The sequence below is a fragment of the Python bivittatus genome, unplaced genomic scaffold (genome assembly GCF_059951505.1).
Source record: "Python bivittatus isolate LINGU-HERP-01145 unplaced genomic scaffold, Pbiv_v1 ctg000330_np1212, whole genome shotgun sequence".
Lineage (NCBI taxonomy): Eukaryota > Metazoa > Chordata > Lepidosauria > Squamata > Pythonidae > Python > Python bivittatus.
In genome coordinates, this window is record NW_028277058.1 from 35,606,289 (window position 1) to 35,627,513 (window position 21,225).

At 39.6% G+C, this 21,225-nt stretch overlaps 1 protein-coding gene across 1 annotated transcript; it reads left to right on the forward strand.

Annotated features, from left to right (window-relative positions):
• The first annotated feature begins 184 nt into the window (after window positions 1-184).
• ST13 (ST13 Hsp70 interacting protein) lies at window positions 185-20,343 on the forward strand. The gene is made up of 12 exons (XM_007438031.4): window positions 185-495; window positions 3,499-3,556; window positions 5,349-5,421; window positions 5,786-5,856; window positions 6,925-6,991; window positions 9,135-9,219; window positions 11,321-11,431; window positions 11,738-11,840; window positions 16,137-16,253; window positions 17,505-17,556; window positions 17,895-17,983; window positions 18,941-20,343. Exons 1-12 carry the CDS (start codon window positions 386-388, stop codon window positions 19,067-19,069), a joined length of 1,065 nt encoding a protein of 354 aa, XP_007438093.1. The 5' UTR covers window positions 185-385; the 3' UTR covers window positions 19,070-20,343.
• The last annotated feature ends 882 nt before the right edge of the window (window positions 20,344-21,225 follow it).

The following is a 21,225-nucleotide window of genomic DNA, read 5'->3' on the forward strand; positions in this document are numbered from 1 at the left end:
AGTTTAACTCACATCATTCCATGACTGAATCAAAGGAGGAAAGGGTGAGTCCAAAGGCAATGGAAAGAGGCAATCTCTAGGGCGACTCAACTTTCACTTCTAGAAGATTCTGGACCCCGCTGCCAAAACTGGGGCAATCGGGGCGGTTCGTGAGAAGGCGGGGTAGGAGGAGGAGTTTCCTCGGCGCGGGGAGGGCAGCGCGGCGAGAGCGGGAGCCGCTCTCCAGGGAAGGTTGCCAGAGGGCGTGGGGGAGCCGTTGCGCTGAGCGGCGCGTGACGGCAAGGCCTGCTGGGCGAGTGGGTTGGGGACTCCGGCTGTTCCTCTCGGAGGGAAGCTGTAGCGGTGGGAACAGCAAGGGAGCAACGGCGTGGCGGGAGGACTAGCCATGGACCAGCGGAAATTGAGTGAGCTGCGGACCTTCGTGAAACTCTGCAAGGAGAACTCCGCCGTCTTGCACGCCGAGGAGCTGCGCTTCTTCCGCGAGTGGATAGAGAGGTAAGCGCGGAGCCGAGCGGAAAGCAGGAGGGACTTGTTATTCCCGCTTCTTTTACTGCTGCCCTTTCGGTTCCTCCACCCCACCCGACCTGTAGTTAAAGAAGTTGCTGCAGCTGTTCCCGAGATGGCGAACATTTTGGGCTAAATCGTTTTGATCTTTGAAGGGGCGGCATGGATTTTGCCTCTCTTGTAGTATCGCCAGTAGAACTTGAGAAGCAGCGGCTACTGGAGTTACAAAGAGTTCTGTAGTACTTGTATAATAAGTCGTTTTAGAGAATGAAGGGTTTTATTGGTCTGACGTTGTCAGGTGCCTTCTTTAATTTGCCTCTTAAGCCCTATCCATTCAGTCAGAGACAATTTGGGGAATGTTCTGTTGAGTTTTTAGTGGCAAGGCCTAGTCGGGTCAACTGAAACCTGCCCTTTCCGATCACTTACTCAACTCACCACCACCACCCTCAAATTAGGAAGGTTTAAGGCTTTTGCGGGGATCTCCCGTGTCATTTAATCTACCTACTTTTACAGCTGAACTGAACTTGAACTGAAATTGTTTGCCTTATAAAGAACACTCTATATGCAGGAAAGGATATTTTAAAACCCTTCTAGATCATAATGTGCAAACGTCATTTATATCGTTCTTGCTTCTCAGTTGCTGGAGCTATGGACTTGATTATCATGGCTAGTTAATGCTCCAGCATGTTTGCACAGTGAACTCTGGTATTTTAAATGACAAGCACATTTCTTATGCTTTTTTCTATTCTTAAATCCTTTTTCTGATGTGAAGATAACTCTGAACTTGCCTTAAACTTTAGAAGACTTAGAAATTATTTTTTCAATGTGAAAAGAAAGTGTTTTTTGTCAAATTGCATATTCCAAAACACACAGTAAAAGCTACTTACATACAGCCTGAGTGTAACTGGTATAGAATTTAGTGTTCAAGTCCTATAATGTTATGGGAAAAAGAGCTTCCTCAAAGCTACTAATGCTCTCTGCTTAAAGCACTTGCTGGTTTACCCATTACACTCTATACAGCCACATTTTTAATAGTCCAGTTTGACAATAATTAAGGGGTTAGAGTAGCTCTTCTATGAGGAAAGACTACAGCAATTGGGGTTCTTTAGCTTAAAATGTAATAGATGGTAGAATGTAATAGAAATGTATAGAATCATGCACAGCATAGGTAACATGGATATATTTTTATCCCTCTCTCACAAGTTAGAACTGAAGGTCATCCATTGAAACAAAATGCATGGATATTCAGGATTGACATAAAGAAATACTTTTTTGAGATAGCTGATAGTTAAACTGTAAAATTCAGTGCTGGTATTTATGGAAATGACAATTGGATAGTTTTAATAGAAGACTGGATAGATTCATGGAGCATCATGCTATTAGTGGCCATTAATACAGCTAGCTATTCTGCCTCCTGTATCTTAGGCTGCATGGCTTATGTACTGATTGCTGGGAATCAATAGTGGAAGAATGCCATCACTCTTCAGTTTAGATTTATGAACTTTGCAAATGCATCCAGTTCACTTCTGTACAACATAGAATGCTGGATCTACAGCCTGATGCAACAGGGCTCTTATCTCTTCATGGTCTCATATCTAGTTTGACAGCAATCAGACTCTTCTATATGCAGCTATCTACAAATACATTCTAGTAGCAAACCTCAGAAAGTGAGGTTGGAACAGCAAGTGCAGACTTTCTAGAGATTTTAAATGGCCCCATGACATTGCAAAAGCATTGATTTCAAAGTGGCCTTGAAGATCCATGCTGTAGATGAAGCTTTCCATTATAGTTCTGGCTGTAGCTTTATCCTCTCATGATATGTATAACGTGAAGGAGCTAGCTCAGCCTTTCCCATCAAGAGTCTTCTAGATGTGTTGGATTTCAGTTGTGCACTGTAATCCCCAAGCATGAGTAGAGCAACATTAGGGAGGGTACTGAATAGGGGAAAACAATTCTAGATCATTTAAGGTTTTAGAGGCAGGTTGTGAGGTAATTTTGAATCAGTTGATTATCAATCAACCCTTTGTAGACCCCTGCTTCAAGTGATCAGAGTCTTAAATGTGCCTAATTTAGCATATAAATGAGCCATAAACATGAATAACTTCATGAATGTTAAGATGCTAAAAAAGAATATGCAAATTAAAGATTTATGATAAATATCAGCATTTGTAATAATTTTCCTAAGATTGTCTTGAAACCAAAGCTGTATTACAGTTAAATTTCCTTTTCTTTCAGTTATAAGATCATTTTTAAAAGCAAAGGAAAAACAATGCAATACAGCAAATCTTTTCATTTTAGAAATTATTCATAGAATGCAAACACTATTCTAGATAATGCAATGTGGTACGTCATCATGAATTTAATAAGGCAGCAAGTACAATTTCACTCCACTTTTGCTGTGCGTTTTTGCGGCAAACAGGTGGGTAAAGTGGATGTTTTGGGGATAAGCTGCAGATACATGATATGTGTATTTGAGCATCAGAATTCTTGGTTCTAGAAAAGTCTCTGGGATTGTTATATATATATATATTTTTTTTTTTAATAGTTTTTTTTCCCCTCCCCTATAATGTAACTTATAATTCGGAGTTAAATAGTTTTGGTAAAAAAAAAACTTTCTGTGCTCAGGATAATTGTCCCAATATTATGAAAGCTATGTTTAAAATTGTTAGGGCCCTCTTAAACATCCCTGAATATTTTTTTCATATTTCCTAGGTCAGCAGGCAGCAAATGATAATTTAATTCATTCCTCTGCCCTAACAATTTAATATTGAAAGTTAAAGCATTCCAGAAAAACAGTTTAGAAAACTAAATAGATCCAATATATCCAAAGTAAAAAACTTTCTGTTCTGCTATTCTTTGAGGTCATGAATGGATCTTTGGATTGTTGTGGATGTTGTGGATTCCATATATTTCTTCATTTATCTTAAGCCAATGAGTTTATATTTGGTATTTAATGGTGTCTTTTAACTGGTGTTTTTTCTTTTGACTATAAAGCATGGGAGGTACAATACCACCGGCTCCATGCAATACGTCAACAGAAGCCACTCATGAGGTAAGAAAGAAGCTTGGCTAGAATATACAATTCTTCAAAAAAGAGATATCGTCCTTTTTGCTGATCTGTGCAAATCAGAGATTTTTTTTTCATGTTCTGGCAGGCTGATTGGCAACCTCATCTCATTTTCCCTCCATATGTCTTGACTTGAACTCTTGTAACCCCAAGTTACCTATCTCTCCAAATGTGAGATACATAAATCTTTATGTGGGTACTATGGAAGGTCTAAGTCAATCAATCTTTATTACAGCCATAAGGCCAGAGGTCAAATACAAATAAAACAGATGTACATATCCTCATATATAAGTATAAAAAGATAGCATAATGGAAACTATTAAGCAAGCAAAACCAGACTGCAATATTTACAAAGACTTCTTAGTTTTCTACAATGTGGAATATTTATAATAGCCAATATAATGTCCTCTAGATGGCTTTGACTATATTTCCCATTGAATTTTCTCTTGGATGTAACCCTACCCTGCAGAAAACCTTATAAGAATGCTCCTCCCTTTTTTTCTGCAGTCTCAGTTTTAGCTTCAGGATTTGGTGTAGTTTATGAAACTATTTGGTTACAATAATTGCATCTTGTTGTGTGTCCTGATTCTATATCTTTCTGTCAGGCCCAGCCCAAGAACAGCGAAGAGACAGTCCAGTCCAGAATAGCTTCTTTATTAGCTTACACCTAATAGACAGAATCTCGCCAGACTAAACCTATGCTAAAGCAACTAGTGGATGTACCCTGTGAGACTCTAGGGAGGGGCCAGCCTCATCCTCTTTGTCTTCCCACACTCTTGTTATGGGCTGAGGAGGCACTTGCTCTGGAATGTCTCCCCTCTCTCCTGACAACCTTGAACCTCCATTCCAGAATCTTCCCCGGTCATGCTATCCATTACACTTTCCCATATTGGCAAGATAGGCAGTGGTGCTGCCCCTTAGGTTTTGTGTCTGTCTAGAGTCACATGATACTGTATAAAATAGTATTGTATAAACATCTTTCAGATAAAATACATTGCTGTAATGTAGTATTGTACTGCAAAACTGCTTTGCTGGCTGATAGCATATATTTCCGGTATTCTGGAAATGCCCAGGGGGGGTAACCATTGCTTGGAATACCTCTTCTGCTAAAACATGCTGTTTTATTTTTAGGCTCAGACAGATTCTTCTTCTTTTCCTGATAGGCCATATTCCACTTGCTGTTCAGCAATACTTTGTTTCCTAGCAGCATGTCTCAAACTTTTTAATTTTCTTTCCCCCTCCCCCCCCCCCCGCAGTTTACCATATTTTACTTTGTGTGCTTATGGAAAGTCTTCTTCCCTGCAAAAGTGGTTTATCGTTGGCAAGTGGTAAAGCTCAACATCCTTTAGATTTATTAATTAATTGAAGAATTATTTGACTCTTAGCCACTGGCAAAGGAGGTTCTGAGAGGAACCTTCAGTGAACTGTTGTTCTATGAACTAACTTAAATATATTGCTGGTCAGAGGTGTTTGTTTTCTAATTATGCTCCCTCTCACTCTGAGTTTATATATGTTTCCAAGTCCTCACAGATAGATTTTAAATTAATTGGATTTCTTAGTTTTTCCCATTATCCTGTGCCAAGCAGAAGTTTCATAGCTAAATATCACAGATACAGTTTGGATGAGTTCACCTTTGGTTATTTTAAAACCTAGAAGAAATGTCAGTGCATTAATACAGTTATCAAATCCAGTTCCTGGTTATATTATATTTAAAAAGGCATCTTATAGCATTCTATGAGAAAAAGAGAGCATGTTAATAATTAGTGACTTTTTTTAGCCAAAAGCAGAAGAAAAGAAGGCAGAAGAACCACCAAAACCACCTGAGCCTGAGAGTGAAGAAAGTGATTTGGGTTAGTTACCAGTATTGCAGTCTCTTTGGTGTATAGGTAGTCCCCAGTTTAAGAACAAGTTCCATTCCCAAGGTCTGTCCTTAAGTTGAATTTGTATGTAAGCCAGAACAGTATTATTGTATAATACTGTATAAGTAGTATTGTGGAATTAACTTGGACCATTGTGTATTTAACTCGAATCACTGTGTATTTAATTTGAATTTTGCTACAGTAGGCTCCGTTCTTAACTACGGGTTGTCCGTAAACTGGACGTTCTTAACCCGGGGACTACCTGTAATTAGTTTTTTCTCTTGTCTCTTACATGAAATAAATTGAATTCTTCTCATTAGAAATATATATTTGTGATTTTTTTGTTTATTGGCAGAAATTGATAATGAAGGAGTGATTGAACCAGACAGTGATGAACCTCAGGCAATGGGAGATGAAAGTGTTGAGGTAATTGTTACGCGAGCTGCATTGGTTGCTGGTTTGCTTCCGGGTCCAATTCAAGGGGTTGGTTATTACCTTTAAAGCCCTTCATGGCACAGGAGCAGGTTATCTGAGGAGCCATCTTGCCCCCATTATATCAGCCCACCGCACTCAGTCCAGCAGAAGGGGCATGTTGCGGACCCCACCAGTCAAGGAATTTCGACTGGTGGGGTCTAGGAGGAGGGCCTTTTCTGCCATGCCCCCCGCTCTGTGGAACAACTTACCACTTGAGGTGCGGTGCACCCCCACTCTCATGGCCTTCAGGAAGAGTGTGAAATCTTGGCTATGCCAGATGGCCTGGGGGCCTGATGGGGGCTCACACCATTGGAATTGGCTCGTGGGGTAATTGATTCTACCCCCGTCTTCTTGAATGTTTTAGTCTTTTTATGTATATAGTCTTTATATGTAGTTTGATTTTTTAACTAAATTAATGTGGATATTAATATTTTTAACTGTTTTTGAGGTTTGATTTTAATTGTGAGCTGCCCAGAGTCACCTTCTGGGGGAGATGGGCAGCATATAAATTTAATTAATAAAATAAACAAATAAATAATAGTGTTTGGAATTCTGAGTCCACATGTCACACTTAACCAAAAAAACTGTTAGTGTAAACATGCTATGTGTGGCTGTTAGTTCCTTCTTGTTATTGGTTTAGCTAGCATTGAACCTCTTCATGGTTTGTTTGTGACTGTGTCAGTTAACCATGTATATAGCTAAGTTTGGTATTGAAGGGTGAAAAATATGTCTAACTGGAATTAACCAAAAACTATAACCATGACTTACTTTGCTTTTAGCTATGTTGTCCGGTCAGCTTTGGGCAGCAATATATTTTATTCTATGTTCAGATGACATGTTTAACTGTAAATAAATTAATTGCAAGTGATTTGCAAGCCAAAAGCAGATACTTGTACACTAATCAGCTCTTGGTTAAATGTAACATGTGAATGTTACATCTGATTATAAATCCAGATACTGTATTATGAAAGTATGATAGCTTTGATCTGCATTCTAGTTTCTTTGCCTTTCTTTATTTAGGTTACAGAAGAGATGATGGACCAGGCCAGTGAAAAGAAGATGGAAGCTATTAATGCATTAAGTGAAGGTCAGTTATGTATAGTAGATCATCTTTTTATCATCTGATATGCCCCTACAGGTAATCCTCAGGTTATGACCACTCATTCAGTAACTGTTCAAAGTTACGATGCTGAATGAGTGGTACTTAAGACCGGTCCTCAAAGTTCCAGCTGTCACAGCACCCCTGTAGTCATGTGATCACGATTCGGATGCTTGGCAACTGGCTAGCACTTATGACAGTTGCAGCATCCCGCAGTCAAGTGATTGCCATATGTGACCTTCCCTGACACTTCTCACAAGCAAAGTCAATGGTGAAGCCAGCAGGGAAGGTTTCAAGTCACTCCCTTCGCCCACCCATGGCACATGCACACCTGTGCTCTACTGCCTGCCTGCCTGCCTGCCTGCCTGCCTGCCTGCCTGCCTGCCTGCCTGCCTGCCTATCTATCTGTCTATCTATCTATCTGTCTGTCTGTCTGTCTGTCTGTCTGTCAAATTTTTCAACCGCCCATCTTCCCCCAATGGGGGAACTCTGGGCAATTCACAACAAACATTAAAAACATAAATATATATAAATGCATAAAACATTAATTAAAAACATTACTAAAAAGGAGAAGGAAAGTCCAAGAGGATGAAAAATCTAAGGCAGAAGGCCTCTATAGGGCTAGCCATCCCCATGCTTGAGGTATTCCCACCCCAGGCCAGGTGGCAGAACCTGTGGTAACGAGTACCTATGGTACCTGTGCACCCCCCCCCCGTGCTCCTTGTCTGAGACTTCTGCCTCTTCCTGCTTAATGACCTACATGGTATTGGGGTTTCAACAGTAGCTGGGATTGCCATCACTAAGCGATGTGGTAATGTAACATCACACTTTATGACCAGATTGCTTAGTGAAGGAAATCCCAGTCCCAATTGCCATCATAGCCCGAGAACTACCCATATACCATTGATTCTTATTATTTGCGGATTCCGTATTTGCAAACTTGCCTACTTGCTAAAATGTATTTAACTGCAAAATTAATACAGTGCTTTTGTGGTCATTTGCAGACATGCATAGCAGTGAAAAATTTGAGTCACCCAATGCACACATTCCCAGCTGAGGTTTCGGTATTTGCTAATTTAGTGTTCATGGTGACTTTATAGACTGTAACTACCACAAATAACAAAAATTGACTATACTTTATACTACTAAACAAGACACTTTGTGTGTTTAGCAAACAGGAGTATAGGTAGTCCTCGACTTATGACCGTTCAGCAACTGTTCAAAGTTATGAACACTGAAGTTACAGCCATTGCAGTGCCCCCACAGTCACATGATCAATGTTTGGGCATTTGGCAGCCTGTCCGCACTTACGACTGCAGGGGTGCTTCAACTCCCCCCATTTCCCACCCATCTATCTCCCTGCTTTTTTTCCCTGAGCTGCTGCTCAGATGCTGCTTTTGGCTTTTTTTTTTCCACAGCGCAAAGCAAAAGCCCAGCTCAGTCCAGGAACTTTTTGTGTTTTGGAAAGGGACTTTTTGAAGCAGGAAGTTAGTTGAAGGTCTGCTGGGGTGGCAGAGTGCAGGGTGGCAAGGATGTCAGAGTGCAGGGTGGTGATGGCAACAGCAGCTGGGATTAGGCTGGGGTGGCTGGGGCTTTCCAAGGTGTGGCAAGCAGCCCCAGAGCTGCACGGGTCTGGGGCTACTTGCCACCCTGCAAGGCAGGGTGCTGGGTGGCCAGAAGGGCAGAGATGGGGGAGAGATAGGCGGGTGGGGGGAGTTGGAGGCAGTCCCTTACCTTACTGAGGCTCGGGGCTGGGAGGGACCAAGCCTGGAATGGCTTGGATTGGGGTGGGTACTTGCTTAACAACCCACAATTCTCAGCTAACGATGGCAACCAGGACTGCCGGGATTGCGGTTACTAAGTGCTGTGGTCATGTGATGTCTTGCTTTAGAACCACATCACTTAGCAATGGAAATTCCAGTCCCAATTGTGGTCATAAGTCAAGGACTACCTGTAGCTCAGAAATCTAAAAATAGCCAAGATAGTTAGAATCTCTGTTTTTCTAAGTCATTTTTGCTAAATCTAGACATTCTTCATGTCCAATCAGTTCTCTTCCTTCCACATTTCTAGGCCTCCAAATATATAATGGATTTTTTCTTGGGATAACACTAACATTTTATTATATTTTCAGGTGAACTTCCGAAAGCCATTGATCTGTTCACAGAAGCCATCAAATTGAATCCTCATTTGGCTATACTGTATGCCAAAAGAGCCAGGTGAGACTATAAATTTGAATATTTCTACTATAAAATGTAGGTACCTAAATACAGCATAGTCTGGACTGTGTTTCTGAATTATTTTTATAGACTTTTCTAAGCTTCTTACTAAATAAACCATTGGTAAAAAAAAATCTGTTATAGTCAGTACATTTCTTTATAACCTTTGAACGTATATGTAGAAACAATTTTATTTTTTACTTTGGATAAAATAATGCTGAAAACAATATACTGGCTTATTCTGAAATAACGAGGATTTTTTATAGTCTTTATAGTCATTTTAAGCATTTTTACAATAGCAGTATCTGAGCTTTTTGTAAATGCTTATGTTTTTCTCCTAATAGTCATATCTAGGTTTGCTTGTTTTTTTTTACTTTGGTTACCAGTTTTTCTTATCTTTAATACTGGTGCATTTGTATAACTTGAATTCCATAGGAAGACTAGAACTGTATAGTAGATAGGCTATAATAACAGAATTTTGCAAGGCTGTGCTTTACTTACCCTCTTTCTTATATCCCACTGAATCAGGGAAGAGCCAGCTAAAGTCTTATCTGAATACTATCTTGTTTCTCAGGACTTAAGGAATGTTTCAGCCTTCTTTGCTTATACAACAGTTCTTGCCTGTTTCCTTCAAGGACATCTCCCTAATTCTCTGCAATAACTGTTTATGGTTTCTAATAACAGTGGCTATATATTATCACCAGTTTTGGAGTCTGTATACCTCCCAGTAACTGTTATTAGTATACAGGTAGTCCTCAACGTACGACCACAATTGGGACCAGAATTCCAGTTTCTAAGCAATGCAGTCATAAAGCAAAACATTATGTGATGGCATCACTTAATGACTGCAATCTGGCAATCCCCGTTACCATCATTAAGCAAATTTTATTGGTTGTTAGCCAAGTACCCACCCCAATCCAAGCCATTCTGGGCTTGGTTCTGCCTCCAACTCCCCCCACTACCTATCTCCCCCCAACCTCTGCCCTTTTGGCTGCCCTGCACCCTGCTTTGCGGGGCAGCAAGCAGCTGCAGAACCATGCAGCTCTGGGGCTGCTTGCCACACCCCAGAAAGCCACAGCCATCCCAGCCCAGTTCCAGTCGCCCTTGCCACCCTGTACTCTGAGACCCTTGCTGCCCTGCACTCTCCCAGCCCAGCTGACCTTCATTGCTGTCTTCTTGCTCCTGCTGCTGACGAGGTGTGCCCAGCCTGGCTGTTGTGCCATACGGGGCTGGCTTTGCATTGCAAAAAAGGAAAAAGTAGCTGAAAGCTGCCTTACCCCCCCCCCCTTTTTAGCAGTACAAATCCAGCCCCACCCAGGAGCTCTTTGCAAAGAAATGCCCCATTGCAAACAGCTCCTGGGCGGCTTTCGGCTTCTTTTTCCTTTTTCACTGTGCAAAGCGAGCCCCATATGGCCCAGGAGCCAGGCTGGGCATGCCTCATCAGCAGCGGGAACAAGAAGACAGTGGTGAAGGTCGGCTGGGGTGGCAGAGCGCAGGGCAGCAGGGGGCCAAAAGGGCACAGATGGGGAAGATAGGCGGGTGGAGGAGTTGCAGCACCCCTGTGGTCATAAGTGTGGGCGGGCTGCCAAATGCCCAAGTTTGATAACATGATCATGGGGGCGGTGCAACGGCCATAACTTCAGGCACAGGTTGTAAGTCCCTTCATTCAGTGCTGTCGTAATTTTGAATGGTCGTAAGTTGAGGACTACCTGTATACAATAGCATTCAGGGCTTGCCTAAAAAAATATTGGAATTAATTGTATATGGTGTGTCTTTGTGGCAGTTTAAGATAAAACTAAACATAATGACTAATGTCATTGATAACATCTACTTTTAATGAACCTGGAATCAGAAAACTGTAATGAACATTAAACAAGAATTACGTTAATGGAACTGTACAAGAGCATTTGAAATTTCACATATATTTAAATGGGATGAATGGAAAAAGTATTGAAAATACTTATAATTTTGTGGAAGGTGGATAAGGGCATTGAGCTGAATAGTATTTTAACTCAAGTTAGTTGTTAAGAGTATTAGGCTGCAAAGCATAATGGTATTTTATTCATTTTTAGTTTAAGATGTATACTTTTCACCTTGACAGTGTTTTTGTGAAAATGCAGAAGCCAAATGCTGCCATTAGGGACTGTGATAGAGCCATTCAGATTAATCCCGATTCAGCACAGACCTACAAGTGGCGAGGAAAAGCTCACAGGTAAAAAACAAAGCAACCCCATATCTCTTTTCTTTATATCTTAATCACCTAATTGAAGAAAATAAAAACTTTCCAGTTTAGCTGGAAAGCTTTTAAGAAGTGATGCTTTTATCACTCCACTATGTTAGGTGCTAATTTTTAATTTTAATTTTCTTCATTTTTTAAAAATGCAGAACTTGAAAATAAGGGACATTTTGGATATGCAATATTTCATATAGCATTTCTTATGCATACCCATGAGTTAAAATTGTTTTTAAAATTGTCCCAAATAATGCTGACTGGAATGGATAATTTTCTTCTTGCCAGGCTGCTGGGTCACTGGGAAGAGGCTGCTCATGATCTAGCTTTGGCCTGTAAACTGGATTATGATGAAGAAGCTAGTGCCATGCTTAAGGAAGTGCAGCCACGTGTAAGTAAATTAGTTCATGATTTCACTTCTGTGATGTTTTATGGAACTTGTGCTAAAAAGCTGACCTGATTTTATGTGATTTTTTAGCTCCAGTTTTGTAAGGGTATTGTGGTTCTGTGGTTCTGATAATGATTGCTACAAAGTGATTAATGGTCTGCAAAATAGACAAGCTTGCCACTAACCTACTGCAGGTCTCTTAGAAAAGAATTAACACTTGAAGACGAGATGAGTTTTCTTCCTATTACCATTGGAAAAGTTGTAGGTATGTAAAGTATGAATTGGCTCTGAAAGCAGCGCATTGTGTACAATAAAATGTTGCTTGAATGTTTTGCTAGTCTGCCACAAGATAATAATGTGAATAAAATAATTCAAAAAATTCCTATCCCCCCTTTTGTTACAAGATTATCTAGTTGATCAGATACTGGTTTTAACGACTTAGTTAAAGGTGGTGTTGCTTCTGATCTAACATTAAAAGCTTTAGCATTTGACCAGTGCTGATCTCTATTTTGGGGGACGCGGTGGCGCAGCGGCTTAATGACGCTGAAAGTTGCCGGCCAGAAATGGTCAACACTTCAGCGGTTCGAGCCCAGCTCCGCGCAGCAGAGTGAGCTCCTGCTTCTTCCCCAGCTCCTGCCAACCCAGCAGCTCGAAAACTGAGAGTAGATAAATGGGTACTCTCAGCCCGGTGGGAGGAAAAATGTTGGCAGCGCCTTGCAAAGAAGACGGGACCAGTTGCCAGTAACACGGAAGCTGCGCATGCCTGAAAAAGGCGCAAAGCAACAGAAACCCCGCCTCCTGCGCTTGCCAGGCGGGCTCTGCTCTAGGAAGGAGGCAATGGCAAACCACTTCCAAAACACCTTGCCTTGAAAACTGCAGGGACTCATCCAGGCAGTCACTGCAGAATTGGTAACGATTGAGTGCGGATATATATATATATATATATATATATATATATATATCCGCACTCAATCGTTACCAATTCTGCAGTGACTGCCTGGATGAGTCCCTGCAGTTTTTTTTTTTTTTTATATATATATATAAAAATATATATATATATATTAAAAAAAAAATTATATGAAAGAAATAATGGTTTGATAATTTTTATTTTATGTATCATAAGAATGTATATAGTTCTTATTTCTATAACATTGAACTGATAACTACAGCCCCTGTCCTTGTTTGCTGTTGTGTATATAAAGATGCTTTCTCCAGTGTTATGTTATCCCAGGGTGAGTATGTAGATCAAGTGACCCTAAGCCTGTCATGTTTCTGCCTACTTCATTGAAAATTATTACGGAATAGGATATACAGTGGGGCAAAAAGGTATTTAGTCAGCCACCAATTGTGCAAGTTCTCCCACTTAAAAAGATGAGAGAGGCCTGTAATTTTCATCATAGGTATACCTCAACTATGAGAGACAAAATGAGAAAAAAAATCCAGAAAATCACATTGTCTGATTTTTAAAGAATTTATTTGCAAATCATGGTGGAAAATAAGTATTTGGTCACCTACAAACAAGCAAGATGTCTGGCTCTCACAGACCTGTAACTACTTCTTTAAGAGGCTCCTCTGTCCTCCACTTGTTACCTGTAGTAATGGCACCTGTTTGACCTTGTTATCAGTATAAAAGACACCTGTCCACAACCTCAAACAGTCACACTCCAAACTCCACTATGGTCAAGACCAAAGAGCTGTCGAAGGACACCAGAAACAAAATTGTAGACCTGCACCAGGCTGGGAAGACTGAATCTGCAATAGGCAAGCAGCTTGGTTTGAAGAAATCAACTGTGGGAGCAATAATTAGAAAATGGAAGACATACAAGACCACTGATAATCTCCCTCAATCTGGGACTCCATGCAAGATCTCACCCCGTGGGGTCAAAATGATCACAAGAACGGTGAGCAAAAATCCCAGAACCACACGGGGGGACGTAGTGAATGACCTGCAGAGAGCTGGGACCAAAGTAACAAAGGCTACCATCACTAACACACTACGCCGCCAGGGACTTAAATCCTCCAGTGCCAGATGTGTCCCCCTGCTTAAGCCAGTACATGTCCAGGCCTGTCTGAAGTTTGCTAGAGAGCATTTGGATGATCCAGAAGAGGATTGGGAGAATGTCATATGGTCAGATGAAACCAAAGTAGAATGTTTTGGTCTAAACTCAACTCGTCATGTTTGGAGGAGAGAGAATGCTGAGTTGCATCCAAAGAACACCATACCTACTGTGAAGCATGGGGGTGGAAACATCATGCTTTAGGGCTGTTTTTCTGCAAAGGGACCAGGACAACTAGAATGAATGGGGCCATGTATCGTGAGATTTTGAGTGAACACCTCCTTCCATCAGCAAGGGCATTGAAGATGAAACGTGGCTGGGTCTTTCAGCATGACAATGATCCCAAACACACCGCCCGGGCAACGAAGGAGTGGCTTCGTAAGAAGCATTTCAAGGTCCTGGAGTGGCCTAGCCAGTCTCCAGATCTCAACCCCATGGAAAACCTTTGGAGGGAGTTGAAAGTCCGTGTTGCCCAGCGACAGCCCCAAAACATCACTGCTCTAGAGGAGATCTGCATGGAGGAATGGGCCAAAATACCAGCAACAGAGTGTGAAAACCTTGTGAAGTCTTACAGAAAACGTTTGACCTCTGTCATTGCCAACAAAGGATGTATAACAAAGTATTGAGATGAACTTTTGATATTGACCAAATACTTATTTTCCACCATGATTTGCAAATAAATTCTTTAAAAATCAGACAATGTGATTTTCTGGATTTTTCCCCCCATTTTGTCTCTCATAGCTGAGGTATACCTATGATGAAAATTACAGGCCTCTCTCATCTTTTTAAGTGGGAGAACATGCACAATTGGTGGCTGACTAAATACTTTTTTGCCCCACTGTAGCTTTTTCTCTTGCATTATCTTCAGTGGCTCTTATAAGTAAAGGAAAAGATTCCTGGAAGTGACAAATGCCTCTGCAGCATTACAGACTTCATGGTTTTTGCTTGCCTGCTTTCCCCATTAAGAAAAGAACTGTACTGAAGAAATTTCTGTTCTTGCTAATCTGCTGCCCTGAAGGCTGCTTGAGATATCCCCTCTTCTTCCTTGCACCTCTGAAACTAAATTACAAATTTCACAAGGCAGAGACACAAGTGGACTAGGCTGGGCCTTGGTGAGACAGGTTTTCGCCTTGCATTTATGCAAGATGCAACAAAACTTGCTGAAGAACTTCTACAAAATGAACTATGTGTGGAAAAATCTTACATCCTGATAATCTCCTCAAACAAAAGTACCATTTTTTGCTAAGCATTTTTTTTCATTAGAAACTAATAATTGAAAACATGATAATTCAGTGACTTACCTTGAGGCATCCACTCTATAACACTGTTTCAATGTGATTTTTCAGGACCAATTCAAATATTAAATCTGTATCCTAAGGTCTTGCTGAAACTTTAAAAGTAATTTTCTGAATATTTTTATGCAGCAACTGTAGCATAATTCCTTGAGGAAGGAGGGATGTCCAGGTTGGCCTGTTTAATTATAATCTTAACACTAATTCTTGTCCTCTTGTGAATTGTCAGCTTATGCCACTCAAAATTGGTTGGAGCTTTATATTGGATTATGCTCCTTTTTGTGTTTTGAAAGCTCAGAATAGAAATTCTTCAAACCAGAATGAAAAAAATGACTCATTGCCTTAAATTTGCCTGTCTGCTTCAAATCATATGTTGGTTAAACTATTTCAGTTTAAACCTATAAGATTACTCCACCATATTTTATATCAGTTTTATATATTTAATGCCATAAATTTCTTGAGTTAAAATAAAATGCTTCTCTTCATAGAATTTTTGTTTTTGCTGTCATAGATCCTTAAGGCATTGGTGGTTCTAATGCTTTGCTACCTTGCTCTGTGGTGTGCGTCAAAGAAAACTAAGAGCATTAGTAGAGTTCTAGATGTGCGTGCTTTTGAAGAGTTTTACTGGCGCAACTGTGTGTTCATTTTTCCAATAAACTTGCAGATTCTTATTCTTTTTATTAAACTCTCCTTAAAAGCTCTAATTCTTTTTCTGTTGAAGTTGATTTTTTACCTAAAAGACTGTCGTTTATTGCCAAATTTAGACAATTCTGCAGCATACTTTGGAGCTGCAATGTTGAAGGGAAGAATTATTATTGAATATAACCTTACAGCTCTTGAGAGAACTGGAAGCATGCAAATTAAAAATTGTTGTTGTAGAATGCTAGAATTACATTGTATAAATGATATATGTGTGACAAGTAATTTTATTCATTCCTCTTGTGCCTCAGGCTCAGAAGATTGCAGAACATAGAAGAAAATATGAACGAAAACGTGAAGAAAAAGAAATTAGAGAAAGAATGGAAAGAGTAAAAAAAGCCCGAGAGGAACATGAGAGAGCTCAAAGGGTAAGAGCTTGAAAAACATAGTGGCATAGTTGAGCCCATAGAGGGGAAGATTGGAGGTCTCAAACCTTATCTTCCAGAGTTCATACCCTGGGCCCATCTTCTACCTTTTGAGGTAGGAACTTGGTAATTTATACTACCACCACTTATCTTCCAAGAAGACCCCTCATCTGGCATCTTCTCCCTAACCCTGATGTGTGAGAGAGCTGTGCTGCCTTTTCTGATAATTAAAAGATAACATTCAAGGGAGGAAACTGAAAGAATTTCCTCCAGAAGCTCGGGAGACCTATGCGTATTATCTTTGTTTCTTAGCTCTGGTACCCAGTTGTTTTTCCTCTATTACCTCCTCCAATTCTGCTTGTGAAGATTTAAAACAACCAAAGTTTTTCTCTATCCCCTGTAGAAATTGGTGTGGATTAATGATATCTGCAGTCTGCCTGAAAAGATGCATATTTAGGTCTGGCAGTGTGCAAGCTACAGGCATAACACATATATATTAGGAAAAGAACATAGTTTCATATTTTATAAGTCTGTGCTTTCCCAAACATCATAAAAATGGCTTCTTGCCCAATAGTACCCAGATTCCCACTTTATACTATATCACAAGGTAATTTGATTAGTTGTAGATTAGCATAATGAGCAAGCCCAAGTATTGTAGGTGTAAACCATGTTGTATGGTTTAATGAGCAAGCCATTGTGTTGTGGTTTAATATTAAGCAAGTCATTGTGCCTGAGCCTGGGGCCCCGAGTGGGTGCAGTGACCTATTTTGTGGTTAATTTAATCATTATGATGGATGCTTTATTCTTGGCTGTTATGTATTTTAAAGTTTGTGTTGTTTTAATTGTTTTTATTTTTTAAATTTTGTTTGCTACCCAGAGTCACTTGGTGAGATGGCTGGCTGTACAAAATAAACAAACAAACCATGATTAAAACAAATAATACAATATGTGAGACTAGCCACTGACCATATTTGCTTGGCATGGTAAATTACATGGTGGTTAACTTTACCATACTATCAGAACCCAAACCATGGATCAGATTGTAGTTAAAATGGTTTGCCTTTTAACCTGTGATGCTGGCTTGTTTGAATGTGGACAAATGGAGCTGGAAAATTCATTTCCAGTAAACTGCTGAACTACCCCTGAATGGCTGGATTGGTGTGGGTTTGGAGGAAAAATAGGAAGTTCCATTTCTGAAATAGTAGATTTTGCATATTCTTATTGGAGACCAAGTAAGTATTTTCATGTTTGCAGGAGGAAGAGGCTCGTCGGCAGACAGGAGGACCTCAGTTTGGTGGTTTCCCAGGTGTGTGTTCATCTCAAAACATTAATAAATAGAAAAGGAAGAAACTGAGTTTCATGTGAATGGGATCATAATGTTTTGCATTACTTGCTTCTGTGGAAAAAAGGAAATCTATATTTTATACCTTGAGTTTATCAAACAAATGTAGAAGTATTTTTTTCTGAAGTTTATATATAAAATATTCTAATATTAGTAGCAATTATCCAGGGCTGTGATATTAAGCACTGTAACAAGGACTTGGGCACACAAAGAATAGGAAAATATTATTACATGACATACATGTAATCAATATATAGTCCCCTGTAATGCTTTTTCTATAAACATATTCCTTATGATTGCAGGTGGTTTCCCTGGTGGCATGCCTGGAATGGGAAGCATGCCTGGTCTCAATGAAATTCTTAGTGACCCTGAAGTTCTCGCAGCCATGCAGGTGAGGAAAAGGAACAATTGAGAAAGGAATGATGCTACAACATAAAGGCTCTGATTGCTGTTTAGGAACTCCTGCCCCATATATTGTAGATTCTTGCAGTACTGTATTATTTCCAGAGATTTATACATTCTACTAAGTTTGTATGATCTTGAAAACAAAACTTGTTAACTGGAGAGAAAAGGTATGCCCTTTTTACTTCTTGTTGTTACTTGCCATGTTATTGTCATGGCGCTAACCACTCCCAGGGATGGTTAGTGTTCATGTTGCCCCATGCATGCTGGCAGAGCCAGGTCTTTAATCCTTTTTGGAAACCCGGGAGGATAGGGGCCTGCCGCACTTCTGGGGGGAGAATATTCCAAAGGGCAGGGGCAATGCCAGAGAAGATTCTCCTCCTGGGCTTGGTCAACATTCTCTTGCTGATGGGGTCTGCAAGATGTCTTCTCTGCCTGACAGGGTGGGATGGGTTGATGTAATGGGTCCCTCAGGTAACCTGGACCCATGCCATGCCATGCCATGCCATGCCATGCCATGCCATGCCATGTAGGGCTTTAAAGGTGATAACCAACACCTTGAATTGGATCCAGAAGCAAACTGGCACCCAGTGCAGCTCCCGCAGCAAAGGTGTTACATGTGCCATCCTGGGGGCACCTAACATCCATGTGGCTGCATTTTGAACCAGCTGTAGCTTCCAGATACTCTTCAAGAGTAGCCCCACGTAGAGCGCATTGCAGTAGTCTAGCCGAGAGATGACCAGGGCGTGAGTGATTGACCGGAGAGTCTCCTGATCCAAGAAGGGGCTTATATAATCTAACAAATGAGTGTTTAGTCCCTACTAATTTCACTATAATATACTACTTCATACTATATTTTATGATGGATTGAAACATAGCTATACATAAAAACTCACATTATACTATCCTACAGGCACATTTCAGTCTTTTCTTTCTTATTTTACAGGACCCAGAAGTCATGGCAGCTTTCCAAGATGTTGCCCAGAATCCAGCAAATATGTCAAAATACCAGAATAACCCAAAAGTCATGAATCTCATTGGCAAATTGTCATCCAAATTTGGAAGTCAACCATAAAATTTCTTTTCATTGCAAAACATGGGGGAAGTATTGATCGCTTATTGTATCTGACAATAACACAAGCCATTGTATTGCTAATTCTCAAATGAGAATTAGGGTGCTCTGGATAGACTCCATCTTCCTCTTTGTTTCAGAAATGAATATTAGTTCACAACTGTATCCAAGGTTCATAAAAATCAATACCCCCCCCCTTTCTACCATGCCCATAATTTTCTTACTGAAAATGCAGTTTGTTTTTAAATTGTATAATTGTTACCTTTCAGTAGATTGATCCAAAAGATGAGGTTTGGAGTGGAGGAATGATGGTTCTGTTTATGATGGTTTGGATAATTGGACTGTTTAAGTTCTAACATAAAGAAATGAAGCTCGCCGTTTTTATTTTAATTGGAAGAAATAGTACAGCATTCATTTTCAATTCTTAAATTCACAAGGATTACTTAAACTGTTGAAATCAAACTCTTCATGGATCATATCCTTGCAGTGGAAGGAAACATCCTTAATGTTGCATGCTTTGGCTTTAAATATATTGGTACAAATGATACTGAGGCTGGAAACTCTACAATCAGTGTTGAGCAGATTAACATGCTACTCATCTATGTCACAGTGAGCAAATGTTTTACTGACACCAGTAAGCTGATTACCTGAATGATTGGGAGCCTTTTTGTTATTTGTACTGATTCACTATTGAACATGACTAATTTCTTAGTTTTGAGGGAGGGAAGCAAAGTGGTTCCCATTACTGTGTAACATCCATTATACAATTCAGAATGTAGGTAAAAGATATAACTGATAAATGGTAATGCCCTAGATACTAAGTTAGAAAGGTATATACACCAGTTGTCTCTCTAATGTCACGTTGTCATATTAATACATATGGGACATAAGGAAGAGAGGGAAAAAAGCTATTCGTTGAAAACTTTGCTATGAAATATTTACTGATAGCTAGCACAATTAAATCTGGTATTGGTCTATACCTTTTTAATTTTCTGCTCAATGTTGGAGGGCCTGTTCTAATTAGGTTTTGTTTTTTTCTAGGGCTTTTGAATGTTCCCTGTTCTGTGCTCTTGTAATTTTGTCTGAATCTATAAGTGATGTATGTTTTCTCATTTTAATTAAACCTCAACTGGTTTAGAAACTCAATATATTCTTAGAATAAAATCCATATAGTAATTGTCAAATGAAAGGAGATATGAATTCATTTTTGCTTTAAAAATAGTTATGAAAATACTTCTAGTTGCCTTTAAAATAATAAAGACTGGTTTTGAAGAATCTTCTTGGTTTTTGTGTCAAAATTTAATTAATGAGAGATAGTATTCACAATATCCTCTATATCAGATGGAACAAGAGAAATTTTCCCTTTGATTAAGGAAAATATAATTGGATTGTTGAATGAGTATATTGCAGTTACATGCAAGATATAGTATTTTCTAAGAATACTTTCTTCAGAATATTTCAGTTCTCTAAACTCTTTTCAGGGTGAGTTGGTGATCCATGGTAATTAGAGTAGTAGCAACTTCCTTATTGTTACAGTGTTGATAAATGTTCAGATGTAATTTGGAGCTTGATTACAGGATAGAACTTTAATTCTTTATCCTGTTTCCTAGTTAAATGAAAATAAAGTTATTTTTAATATATTGGAGCAGAGTCTGCATACTGCAAAAGTTAATTTTTTAACTTGCAAAAATGTATGGACATTCATCTTTTTTAGTGGACTTTATTTACCTCACCTTAACAAAAAGTATAAGAAATCAGTATGACTCAGCTGATGCTACTTACATCATAGACCTTGCCTGCTACTGCTTGTGAAACTTTCCACAGTTGCAGTATTTGGCTTGTACCTATATTATTTGAAGCAGGTAGTACCTGAAAAACTGGTTTGAGGCTAAGGCGGGCCAAAAAAATATGCGCTAGGGCAATAACTGTTCCACAATATCTACCCAGATCTTTAAATTTCATACAGTCTGAGAAATATACTTAAGAGCATGAACAACTAGCATACAATTATATAAACCTTGCACAGCAAAAAACTAGTGGAATCACTTTGCTAATTTATATGTGTTTTATGTCAAAGGTGAATGACAAACATGGAAACAAAGATCAATGGGATTAGTTTTTGAGAAGGATGGTAACTTGTTTAGTAGTTACTAAAGTGA